General features: G+C 49.0%; 1 protein-coding gene and 1 long non-coding RNA gene across 2 annotated transcripts in view; one reads left to right on the top strand and one right to left on the bottom strand.

The window, feature by feature from the left end:
* The window catches only part of LOC310743172, a 204,632-nt gene that overhangs the window by 59,509 nt on the left and 131,926 nt on the right, over window positions 1–13,197 (bottom strand). The window lies entirely within an intron of this gene.
* Window positions 1–13,197, top strand: part of KCP (kielin cysteine rich BMP regulator) — a 101,906-nt gene that overhangs the window by 14,756 nt on the left and 73,953 nt on the right. Inside the window, exons 4-8 of the mRNA XM_083572461.1 lie at window positions 5,458–5,726; window positions 6,704–6,887; window positions 8,778–8,845; window positions 10,796–10,966; window positions 12,466–12,562. Coding sequence (XP_083428587.1) covers window positions 5,458–5,726; window positions 6,704–6,887; window positions 8,778–8,845; window positions 10,796–10,966; window positions 12,466–12,562 — 789 coding nt within the window. The remainder of the gene's footprint in view (window positions 1–5,457; window positions 5,727–6,703; window positions 6,888–8,777; window positions 8,846–10,795; window positions 10,967–12,465; window positions 12,563–13,197) is intronic.

Below are 13,197 nucleotides of genomic sequence, written 5' to 3'. Positions count from 1 at the left end.
GCGTCTGCATTTCAGGGGCTTGGACTAGATGACCTTTGGGTGTATTCCAACTCTATAAATCAGTGATTTCCCCTCCTCTAGACACCTGCAAGGCGCCCTTCCTTCTTTCCTTCTCTGTTTGGACAAAGACTTCAGAGGTCCCCAGTGCCCTTTTCCAGGGGGCAGCTTCTCAAACGCTTGGAAAATGTAGGGAGGAGGAGGGGGAAGTGAAACCAGCCCCCCACAGATCTCTGCAGCTTCTGGAACACAATGCCCAAACCAGAAATCCCGCAAAGCCGTCTGAATTTTAGCTCCGCAGCCACTGCCAGTCTGCAGTCAAAGGTCAAAATGTTTTGGCAGGCTCAGTCTGATGACCCTTCAGAAGCCTCTTTTCAGGTAATTGGCCAATTAATTCCCCCCTCCCACCGCTGCCCCAAAGAGGTCATGGGGCAAAGAGTACGAGGTTTCTGAGAAATGAGGTTGAGCCGCGTAAATCCTCGAGGGAGGACCGTAGAATCTGAACATCTTGGAGCACAAAAACAGGTCGCTGTTTTGCAAGCGGCGTTCGAGCTCACGCCGGAAAGTTGAGTTTCTTAAAGAGCTCTGTCGCCTCGACGCCTTGCGAAAGGATATTGTGGAGGTGGGAAAAGATAAAGAAAGGGCACAACGAATGATCAGGTGGTGTGTGGAGCGACTCTCCCGTGAATGAAAGCTGCAGCATTTGGGATGCTTTAGTTGGGCAAGAAGAACCAGATGCAGAAATGTGAGCTGGGGGACACCTGACTCACTAGCAGGACATGGGAAAAGGATCTGAGGGTCTTGGTGGACCACAAGCTGAACATGAGACCACAGTGTGATGCAGCATCAAAAAAAAGTAAATGATATTCTAGGCTGCATCAACAGAAGTCTAGTGTCTGGATCAAGGGAAGTCATAGTCCCGCTCCATTCTGCCTTGGTCAGCAGGCCCAGACAACTGGGGGGCCATATGGGCCACTTGGCCCAGGCCTACGATTCCAAAGGGGACCTCGGACCATATATTTATCTATATTTTCCATTTTGTCTTTATATGCAGAGACGGCTCAAGCCTTGAAATAAAATTATTTGTCAGCATAACTTTTGTGAAAATTGTTTATATACTTATTTATTTATAGGAACGCGGGTGGCGCTGTGGGTTAAACCAAAGAGCCTAGGACTTGCCGATCAGAAGGTCGGCGGTTCGAATCCCCGCAACAGGGTGAGCTCCCGTTGCTCAGTCCCTGCTCCTGCCAACTTAGCAGTTCGAAAGCACGTCAAAGTGCAAGTAGATAAATAGGTACTGCTCCGGCGGGAAGGTAAACGGCGTTTCCGTGCGCTGCTCTGGTTCGCCAGAAGCGGCTTAGTCATGCTGGCCACATGACCCGGAAGCTGTACGCCGGCTCCCTCGGCCAGTAAAGCGAGATGAGCGCCGCAACCCAAGAGTGGGTCACGACTGGACCTAATGGTCAGGGGTCCCCTTTACCCCTTTACCCATTTATAAGACTTCAGTTATCCCCAGGGTAAAAAAGGGGGGGCACATTATCTACCTGGCCCGGGCCTCTGCCTGGCTCTGCAAGGCCCTGTTGGTCAGACCACACCTGGAATCCTGTGTCCAGTGCTGGGCACCACAATTTAAGAAGGATGTTGACAAGCTGGGAGGTGTGCAGAGGAGGGCAACCAAGATGATCAAGGGTCTGGAAACTAAGCCTGATGAGGAACGGTTGAAGGTGCTGGGTATGTTTAGCCTGGAAAAGAGGAGACTGGGAGGAGATATGAGAGCCATCTTCAAATATCTCAAGGGCTGTCCCATGGAAGAGGGAGCAAGCTTGTTTTTCTCCTGCTCTGGAGGGCTGGACTCGAACCCATGGCTTCAAGTTGCAAGAAAGGAGATTCTGTCTGAACATTCGGAAAAACTTTCTGACAGTAAGAGCTGCTCAGCAGCGGAACGAACTCCTTCTGGAGCTGGTGGACTCTCCTCCTTCCTTGGAGGTTTTAAAGCAGAGGTTGGATGGCCATCTGTCAGAGATGATTTAGCTGAGATTCCTGCATCACAGCGGGTTGGACTAGATGTCCCTCAGGGTCCCATCCAACCCTACTATTCTAAGAGGGCATGGCTAGCTGGAACCCTGCAGAGGAGCACTCCATTCCACAGGGACAAGGAACCTGGGGCTCTCCAGAGATATCCTTGTCATTTGCCAGTTCGATTCCCGCCAGTCGCGACTACGCAGGTCCCCCATCCCTGCCAGAAAGCAACATTTTCTGGCCGGTCTTCCTTGGTCTTCCTTTTTTACAGGAAGCCTAACAGCAGCCAGCCCAGCTACAGACTTATTAGCTGAAGAACAGCTGTTCTAACTAAACGATTTGCCTAATATTTCCCTGGCAGATGAGAAGCCTGAGCTTAGATACATAACTTCCTCTCTGGGGAGCAGGCAGACATCAGATCAGGCCTTTTCAGCCACAGATGCTATATTTACCCCGAAGCACTCGGTTCATAGATACAGCAGGAAATGCGGAGGCTCTCTGTGCACAGCTTTTTAAAAAAAATCTCTGGGTCCCGTTTGCAATTTTTACATTCACGATGCCATTTCCACACTGAGAAGGAGAGGTCAGCGCTGCCTTTGTGCGCTTGGCGATGACGCGATCCGGTCTCATGCATGAACAGGTTTGCAGCGTGGGTCGACAACTTGGGGAATTCTTCCAGAAGTTTTGGGGAAACCAAAGTAGTGAATTTGCATAGGAGGCCCCAAATAAATCCATCCTCATCTTTTAGGTCTCCTGGGGGAGACCTAACTTGCAGGACAGAAACAGATTGAGGTCTATAAAGTAATGCACAGCAAGGAGAAAGGGGATAGGGACAAGTTTTAACTCGGAGTAGACATGCTAAAAAGTCCGAATCAGATAAGTGCTAGAGATGTAACAATGTAATATAGATTTGAATCTCTGGGGGGAAATCTGGAAGAGCGATTTGAAGTTCACAGCATGCTATTCTGGAGGGAGTTGGATGGTGGATGGCGGCTAACAGATTGAGGTTGAATCCTGACAAGACAGAAGTACTGTTTTTGCGGGACAGGAGGCGGGCGGGTGTGGGGGATTCCCTGGTCCTGAATGGGGCAACTGTGTCCCTGAAGGACCAGTGCTCATTTTGGACTCACAGCTGTCCATGGAGGTGCAGGTCAATCCTGTGTCCAGGGCAGCTGTCTGCCAGCTCCATCTGGTATGCAGGATGAGACCCTCCCTGCCCGCAGACTGTCTCGCCAGATTGGTGCATGCTCTGGTTATCTCCCGCTTGGACTACTGCAATGCGCTCTACGTGGGGCTACCTTTGAAGGGGACCTGGAAACTACAACTAATCCGGAATGCGGCAGCTAGACTGGGGACTGGGAGTGGACGCCGAGACCATATAACACCAGAATGTTGGAGCTGACCTTTAGAGCCCTAAACGGCCTCAGTCCAGTATATCCAAAGGAGCATCTCCACCACCATCATTCTATTATTATTATTATTATTATTATTATTATTATTATTAAGAATTTTGTGGGTGCTCAGGGCCCCAGGGAGTTGGCACCTATGGCCATCCCTGCCCTGTGCATTGCCTACATCTCCTCCTGACCTCTCCGTCCTTTTTCTGGCCACAATTCCTGCACTCTCCCACTCCTTTCCCCTCCTCCCAGCTGCTGGCAAGGCCAACCCTGAGCCATCCATGCATCTAATGAGCATCTCAGTTCTGGCTGCCCCCAACTTGCCCCCTTCTGCTCATTAAGCGCTTCTGGCCTCCAGCACCCCTGGAAGGGTCAGCCGGGCAGGAGGAATTGCCCAGCGCCTGGGCCCACACGCACACACCCCGCTGGGCCCCCGGGAGGGAGGGGTCGAGGCTTCACAACCCCGCCGGGTGCCCCCTGATCCAAGCTGCTGTTGGTGGTTCAGGGGGTCCTTGCGCAAGATGGAGGTCAGGCTGTGAGGAGGGGGCTGGAGTCCCGCCGGAGATGGAGGGACAGCGGGAGGCCAGACGAGAAGCTTTCCTTCTTTTTCTTTTTCCTTTTAATTTAAGGTTTCGGAGGGCAGGGCAAGCGATCAAAGGGATGCTGCTTTTGGGACTTTTTAGCTTCGAGAAAAGCCAAGAAACAGTATGGCAGAAGTTCGTAAAATTACACCTGGCACAGGGGAGGAGGGCTGTAGTGAAGTTGGGAAACCCTGGTATGGTCAAACTCTGGTTCACGCAGGAGTGAGGCATTGTGGGAGAGATAAAACTGTAGCCTTCTGGGGAATGGGTGTTTGGTCTCTTTAAACATAAAGCTACCTGTCTCTAGAGGGACACGGGTGGCGCTGTGGGTTAAACCACAGAGCCTAGCACTTGCCAATCAGAAGGTCGGCGGTTCGAATCCCCGTGACGGGGTGACCTCCCATTACTCGGTCCCTGCTCCTGCCAACCTAGCAGTTCGAAAGCACATCAAAGTGCAAGGCTGTCTTCCACTGCCTCCCACAGTTTGGTCAAACTCATGTTTGTCTCTTCGAGAACACTGTCCCACCATCTCATCCTCTGTCATCCCCTTCTCCTTGCGCCCTCCATCTTTCCCAACATCAGGGTCTTTTCCAGGGAGTCTGCTCTTCTCATGAGGTGGCCAAAGTCTTGGAGCCTCAGCTTCAGGATCTGTCCTTCCAGTGAGCTCTCAGGGCTGATTTCCTTAAGAATGGAGAGGTTTGATCTTCTTGCAGTCCATGGGATTCTCAAGAGTCTCCTTCTGCACCAGAATTCAAAAGGATCCATTCTTTGGCGATCAGCCTTCTTTATGGTCCAGCTCTCACTTCCATACGTCACTACTGGGAAAACCATAGCTTGAACTATATGGACCTTTGTTGGCAAGGTGACATCTCTGCTTTTTAAGATGCTGTCTAGGTTTGTCATCGCTTTTCTCCCAAGAATCAGGCGTCTTTTAATTTCGTGACTGCTGTCACCATCTGCAGTGATCATGGAGCCCAAGAAAGTAAAATCTCTCACTGCCTCCATTTTCCCCCTTCTATTTGCCAGGAGGTGATGGGACCAGTGGCCATGATCTTCGTTTTTTTGATGTTGAGCTTCAGACCATATTTTGCGCTCTCCTCTTTCACCCTCATTACTTCCGAGTTTCGCTGCTCGCGCATGTGCAGATGTTCAAAATGACATCACGCTCATGCGCAGAAGCGGCGAAAAGCGACGTGCACGTGCGCAGACGTGCCGTCGCTAGTTATGTTTGCTTCTGGATGCGAACGGCGCTCCAGAACGGATCCCGTTCGCATCCCGAGGTACCACTGTATCTGCAATCCTGAGGACTCAAAGCACAGTTTTCAGTTTAATTTAATTCACATGGTCCTGGGCACTGGGCCTAGTACCAAATGTTACCCTTGCAGAAGCAATAGATCCATCTGTCACTCCACCCCTTTGACCATTCCATTTGCTCCTTTTCTCTCCCTTTCGCTGACCCGCAGAGCCAGACCTCCTCCCTCTGTCCTACACCACAGCTGAGGAGCGCTATATGGACCTACCAGACGAGCACCTGCCTGAGCTGGACTCTCCGCCACCCCTTGAGCCACCGGCCTTGACGGACATCCGCCACTACCAGCGGGAGCCAAGTGAGTCTGACTTCCCACCGCCGGGACCAGCGAGATCCAGCGCAGCCAGCGCAGAGGAGAGGATACGGCGGCTGGAGGAGCTGGTCGACGGGCTGGGGACGATGCTGGACATGGTTAAAGAGCAGGTGAGGGAAGCTCAGATCCCACCACGCAGAATTTTAGAGTTCGGGGGTGGACCCAGGGGTCATCTAGTCTAACCCCGGCTCCACAGGAATCTTCTGACAGCAGCATTTTTGCCATATGTCCATTCATCATCATCACCACCACCATCATCATAAACTTTATTGCGCTAGCCAAAGGCCATGGCATCATTCACAAAGGGAACAATAAGAAAAGCAACAGTAACCATAAATAACCACAAATACTGTATTTTTCGCTCTATAAGACGCACCAGACCACATGACGCACCTAGTTTTTGGAGTAGGAAAACACGAAAAAAATATTCTGAATCTCAGAAGCCAGAACAGCAAGTGGGATCGCTGCACAGTGAAAGCAGCAATCCCTCTTGCTGTTCTGGCTTCTGGGATAGCTGCGCAGCCTGCATTCGCTCCATAAGACGCACACACATTTCCCCTTACTTTTTAGGAGGGGAAAAGTGAGTCTTATAGAGCAAAAAATACGGTACATCAGGCACCGCCCCCCCTCCACCTCTTTCCCCCTTTTCTTCCTAATGTCTCAACAAATGAAACTGATTTGTAAAAATGTTACATGCGGGGGGGGGGGGGAATATGAGAGAGAGACATTGCACACACTTTTGTAAATCAAGAAAATCTTTAATAAATAAATAAATAAAACCCAGGCACTGCAAATACAGTGGTACCTCTGGTTGCGAATGGCATCCATTCCGGAGGGCCGTTCGCAACATGAAAACAGCGCAATCTGAAGCACCATATCTGCGCTGTTGCCTGGCGCGATTTGGTGCTTGTGCGCAGATGCGAAGCACGATTTCCATAATAGCGGGTTCTACCCTGAATATCAAATGCGATTCTTTCATGGGGGGCGGGGACAGATCCTTGTTTTTAGGACCTCCTCCTTCTCCCCTGTCAGGATCCAGAGTAACCCCTCCAGTCACCCACAGCGTCCCACATCTTTCCCTCCCCAGAATTCGGACCTGCTGGGCCGCGTGAAGTCCCTGGAGGACTGCGAGTGTCGGCGACCAGCATGCCTCTGGGAAGGGCAGCGCTATGAGGACGGCGCTTCCTGGGATCGAGATCTGTGCACCACTTGCGTGTGTGCGCATGGCAAAGCAGAGTGCTCACTGCGCCACGACCGGCCTCGCTGTCTGGGTGAGTACATGCAAGGGTTTGGGTTATTATTACACACAGCTGTAAAGGTAAAGGGACCCCTGACCATTAGGTCCAGTCGTGGCTGACTCTGGGGTTGCGGCGCTCATCTCGCTTTATTGGCCGAGGGAGCCGGCGTACAGCTTCCGGGTCATGTGGCCAGCAGGACTAAGCCACTTCTGGCGAACCAGAGCAGCGCACGGAAACGCCGTTTACCTTCCCACCGGAGCGGTACCTATTTATCTACTTGCACTTTGACATGCTTTCGAACTGCTAGGTGGTCAGGAGCAGGGACTGAGCAACGGGAGCTCACCCCATTGCGGGGATTTGAACCGCCGACCTTCTGATCGGCAAGTCCTAGGCTCTGTGGTTTAACCCACAGCGCCACCCGTGTCCCTACACACAACTTGGGTTGTTGTTGTTGTTGTTATATGTTTTTATTAAAGAATTTCAACCAAACAAATTATTCAAATACTCAATTACATTTATTTTCCCCCTATTATTCCCACCATCCCTCCCTCTCCCCACCCAAGCCAAGACTTCCCTTAGCTCCCTTCTCTGATCTGTTTGCACGCATTGTTCTCTGCATCTAAAAAACTGTACATACCATTGCGTCATCTGTCCTTAATAAATTTGTGGGTGTTTATTCAAAACCTGCCACGGAGTCCAAATCATTTTGCTGTTGTTTTTTAAATAGTCTGTAAAAAGTTCCCAATCTTCCTTGAAGTCCCGATTGTCCTATTATTATTATTATTATTATTAATAATAATAATAACAATATTTATTACTCTGGGCGGCTCACAACAGAATATTAAAAACATGATAAAACATCAAACATTAAAAACTTCCCTGAAGATGTCTTCTAAAAATCAGGTAGCTGTTTATTTCCCTGACATCTGACGGGAGGGCGTTCCACAGGGCGGGCGCAGGGCCGGATTTAGGTTTGATGAGGCCCTAAGCTACTGAAGGTAATGGGGCCCTTTATATAGCAGGCGGGGCCCATGACTTACATCATAGGCGCCTACGCAACACAAAATAATAATAATAATAATAATAATAATAATAATAATAAAAAATTTTATTTATATCCCGCCCTCCCCAGCTGAAGCCGGGCTCAGAGCAGCTAACAGCAATAAAGTAAGACACCTTTGCCGTATGTAGGTTTTATTTTATTTGTTTTTATCTTATATTTTGGAAATGTACATCCAGTGGTTTTTTTTCCTTTACATTTTTTGGGGGTCCCCAAGAGAGTGGGGCCCTAAGCTATAGTTTGTTTAGCATGTACAGTGGTACCTCGGGTTAAGAACTTAATTCATTCCGGAGGTCCGTTCTTAACCTGAAACTGTTCTTAACCTGAGGTACCATTTTAGCTAATGAGACCTCCTGCCGCCGCCGCACGATTTCTGTTCTCCTCCTGAAGCAAAATTCTTAACCCGAGGTTCTATTTCTGGGTTGGCGGAGTCTGTAACCTGAAGCGTCTGTAACTTGAAGTACCACTGTACATAAATCTAGCAGTGGGTGGGCGCCACCACCGAGAAGGCCCTCTGCCTGGTTCCCTGCAACTTCACTTCTCGCAGGGAGGGAACCGCCAGAAGGCTTCAACTTCCAAGAGATTCCAACTAAACATCTGGAAAAAACTTTCTGACAGGAAGAGCCGTTCGACAGGGGAATGGTCTCCCTTGACAGGTTGTGGGTTCTCCTTCCTTGGAGAGGTTGGAACGCCATCTGTCGTGCATGAGATTCCTGAATTTCAGGGGGTTGGACTAGATGACCCTGGAGGTCCCTCCCAACTGTGATCCTATGATTCCATCATTGCTGACAGCTTTGCCACAGGAAGAAGTTCAACAGGTGCAGTTTCTCTTCAGTGCTGACCTTCTCTTTCCCACTTTGCAGGCTGTGCCGACGGCCGGAAGGAAGGCGAGAACTGGAGCCCCGAGCCGTGCTGGACCTGCCGCTGTGAGGTGAGAAGGGGGGCTCTTGTCAGGTTGACACCTGTAATCAACAAAAATCTGCCCTTATTCCCTTATATTTTATATTAATTATATTAATTGCCTGCCTTGGAGTCCAAGACCACCCCCAGACACATCAAACCTACATCACAGAAAAGGCGGTCTACAACAGAAATTTGAGTGTCTTGTTTATCTCCTGTCTGGCAGGTTACCTGTTAATGGTCACTTGATTGGATACCCTGGGGAGCCTGGCCAGTCTTTTGTACTGATAAATACTTATTTCCTGAGCCAGGTCATAGGCTCACCCTATTCATACACAGACATACCCTTAAGACAGGATTTGTGAAAGAAAAGACAATGGGGAGGCTTTTCCATTTTCCTTGCAGAGAAATATTTGATGTCAATTTGTGAGGAACAAAATGGTTTCAGGACTTTTTCTGTGGGGTTTCAGACATGTGGTTTATATATGCAGATATGAATCTTTTATATAAGACTTTATTTGTTTTTTATTTCACACCCAACCCCGCAAGGATCTGCCTTGCCTCTTTCTGGTGCCTGTTGGCACGAGAGACCCTTGATTCCACTGTGAGCCATAGTGGTGAATCCCCATTAGGGAATCCCTCCACCCACTAGGGAGTGCTACCCCCCACACACTTTGGGGACCACTGGAATAGAGGACCCTCACATTTGTGCCATAGCCTAGGTGTGTCCCTACAGATGGCACTAATGTGAGGGTGTCGGGTAAGCATCACAGGAGGACATTGTCCAGACAGAAAAGTATAAGTCAATGGTTGAAGGTGCTATTGGATGGATGAATGAATGAATGAATGAATGAATGAATGAATGAAAAATCCAGAACCAGAGTGACCAAGTGTTCCAGAGAGAATGGAGTAAATTTATATTATATATAGAGAATCATTGTTGTTGTTGTTGTTGTTGTTTAGTCGTTTAGTCGTGTCCGACTCTTCGTGACCCCCTGGACCAGAGCACGCCAGGCACTCCTGTCTTCCACTGCCTCCCGCAGTTTGGTCAAACTCATGCTGGTAGCTTCAAGAACACTGTCCCACCATCTCGTTCTCTTGTACACATACAGTATAAAGACACTAGCAGGACTGAGATAAAACTCACAACGTTTCAAAGAAGGGACATTCTATTGGTGATTAAAGTGTTTAATAATATAAGACAGATATAGAATGGAGATGTAAAAAAAAATGTGTGGAAATAAAAATGCAATATAAGAAAACCAGAAAGACGGAGGGAGGGAAATTAAGAGCTTGGCAGGGTGAATGATATTATGATGTTATATGACGATGTTATAAAATTGTTAAAATTGGAAAATCCATAAAAAATAAAAAATAAAATAACGTTTGTAAAAAAACAAACAAACCCAGAAGCTTTCCTTTGTGAATTATAAGGACAGAACTAACCAAACTGTATAGAAATTTATTCATGTATGCGACTACAGCGGCAAGAATGTTACTTGCCCCAAAATAGAAAGAAGAAGTCCCAGCGAAAGAAGAATGGATACAAAAACGTATGGAATATGCAGAAATAGCAAAACTTACCAGAAGAATAAGAAATCAGGAGAACAAGCTTTTTTATATAAAAGAATGGAAATGGTTTATTGAAGATTTACAGATAAAGTGTAAATGGATAAGAACATTGGCAGGATTATTGTAATAACTTGCAGCTTCATCTTGAAAGTAGATGAGAAAATGGGCAAAGTAGGTTAATTTGGATATGCAGAAAATATTAAAAATAAATTTAAGGAACCGCAGAAAGAGGGGGGAAGGAAGACAAGTTTTGAAATGTTAAAAGGGCCATAAAGTTATTGAAATGTATAAAATTGACAATAATAATAATAATAATAATGATGATGATGATGATGATGATGATGGAATCATCGCTTTGGGCATCGTGCGTGCTTTCGCTGTCCAGTAACGCTGTGCCTTCTCTACCTAGGATGGCAAAGTGTCCTGCAAGAGAGAGGACTGCTCCCCTGCTCCATGCCAGCACCCCGCAACCCCCCAGGGGAAGTGTTGCCCAGTGTGTGGAGCTTGCTTCTACAAAGGGCACCTCCTGAAGGATGGGCAGAGATACCTGGAGGAGCCATGCAGGCACTGCATCTGCCAGGTGAGCGCGGAGGAAGGGGTGGAGGCTGATGGGTCAATGCCAAGGGCTGCCAGCAAGAAAGAAAGATGCTGATCAGATTTAGCACCTGTATCAATCCCCTTCTTCCAGATCAGGTTCAGGGCTAGGGCTAGGGCCAGTCTGTGGCAGGAGGCAGCTGGCAATGCCAACCATCATGAGCAATTGTGCCTGAAGCACAGTACATCTGGAAAGGATCTGGGGGTCTTGGTGGACCACAATCTGAACATGAGTCCGCCGTGTGATGCAGGAGCAAAAAAGGCCAATGCTATTCTAGGCTGCATCAACAGAAGTCTAGTGTCCAGATCAAGGGAAGTCATAGTCCCACTCTATTCTGCCTTGGTCAGACCACACCTGGAATGCTGTGTCCAGTTCTGGGCACCACAATTTAAGAAGGGTGTTGACAAGTTGGAAGGTGTGCAGAGGAGGACAACCAAGATGATCAATGGCCTGGAAGCTAAGCCTGATGAGGAACGGTTGAAGGAGTGTGGGTATGTATAGCCTTGAAAAGGAGACTGAGATATGAGAGTCATCTTCAAATATCTCAAGGGCTTTAACATGGAAAATGGAGCAAGCTTGTTTTCTCCTTCTCTGGAGAGTAGGACTCAAACCAATTAATAGTAATAATAATAATAATAATTTATTATTTATACCCCGCCCATCTGGCTGGGCCTCCCCAGCCACTCTGGACTGCTTCCAACCGAATATTAAAAACAATACAGCATCAGACATTAAAAACTTCCCTAAACAGGGCCGCTTTCAGTTGTCTTTTAAAAGTAAAATAGTTGCTTACTGCCTTGACATCTGGTGGAAGGGCATTCCACAGGGCGGGCGCCACCACCGAGAAGGCCCTCTGCCTCGTTCCCTGTAACCTCACTTCTCGCAAGGAGTGCAAGAAGGGCTTTTACATTCGCTAGAAGCTCGGCTCTGCCCTTACCGGTCCTGGAGTAAACTTAAAAGTAAAGGGACCCCTGACTATTAGGTCCAGTCATGGCCGACTCTGGGGTTACAGCGCTCATCTCACTTTATTGGGAGCCGCCATACATCTTCCAGGTCATGTGGCCAGCATGACTAAGCTGCTTCTGGCGAACCAGAGCAGCACACGGAAACGCCGTTTACCTTCCCGCCGGAGCGGTACCTATTTATCTACTTGCACTTTGACGTGCTTTCGAACTACTAAGTTGGCAGGAGGTGGGACCGAGAAATGGGAGCTCACTCCGTCACTTCGAACCACCAACCTTCTGATCAGCAAGTCCTAGGCTCTGTGGTTTAACCCACAGCGCCACCGCGTCCCGTTCAGGAGCTTAGGGCCTCATCAAACCTAAATCCAGCTCTGTTTGCAATGCTACAGTTTTACGATAGATATTTAGCAGTTGTGACGTGGTCTCAGCACCAAGCAATGCCATGTGTTCACCGCTGCCTAGCGTTTCGTGACCACGTTGGCGGCGCCGTATGATTCTCTCCTCTCTCTGCAACTCTCCTAGGCAGGCAACGTCCGATGCCAAGCACCCAGCTGCCCAGAGCTTTCATGCCGGGAGCGATACACGCCGCCCGGGGAGTGCTGCCCGGTTTGCCATCCAGGTAAGGACGCAAGGAAGCGCCCCGAGAGCATCACTGGGCCATAGCTGTCAACCGTCCCTTATTTGGCGGGAAAGTCTCTTATCCCAGCGCTGTGTCCTGCTACTGTCCCTTACTGATGATGTCCCTTAAATTTCCCGGGTTTCAAAGGAAGCAGCTCCTCTCCCTCCCTCCCTGCCGGCCAGGGAGGAAGGAGGCTCCGACTGTGTTGCTTGGCTGCGTTGCTCACCCAATAAGGAGTCTAAGAACGACTGGGGGGTGGAGCTTGCATGCCTTGTGCTGATCAAATTGGCCGCGTTGCCTGGGGACTCGCCTTTGCTCAGCGCTTCCCAGCGGAGAGGTGACTGTGGTTTTCCTTGCTGCATCCCCTTTGCCGGGTTGCTGCGCTGTGGGAACCACCGCTTGAGACTTTGTTTGGCTGCTGGCTGGGCTTTCTGCCTTTGGCTCGGAGGGGCTCAGAAGTCGAACATAGCTGTGCCTGGAAAATCCCTTATTTTGGCTGCTGATCCCTTATTTTCGAGGCTGCTGGTCCCTTATTTTCAAATCTGTAAGTTGACAGCTATGCACTGGGCCGTTGGTTTTGTCAGTCCTTGGACCCGATTCATTTGCGTGTTTCCTCTTTATCAAGTTTGCTTCCG

Source organism: Podarcis filfolensis (genome assembly GCF_964270895.1).
Source record: "Podarcis filfolensis genome assembly, chromosome: 10".
In the NCBI taxonomy this organism is placed as follows: Eukaryota; Metazoa; Chordata; class Lepidosauria; order Squamata; family Lacertidae; genus Podarcis; species Podarcis filfolensis.
This window is presented reverse-complemented; position numbering and strand designations above follow the sequence as displayed.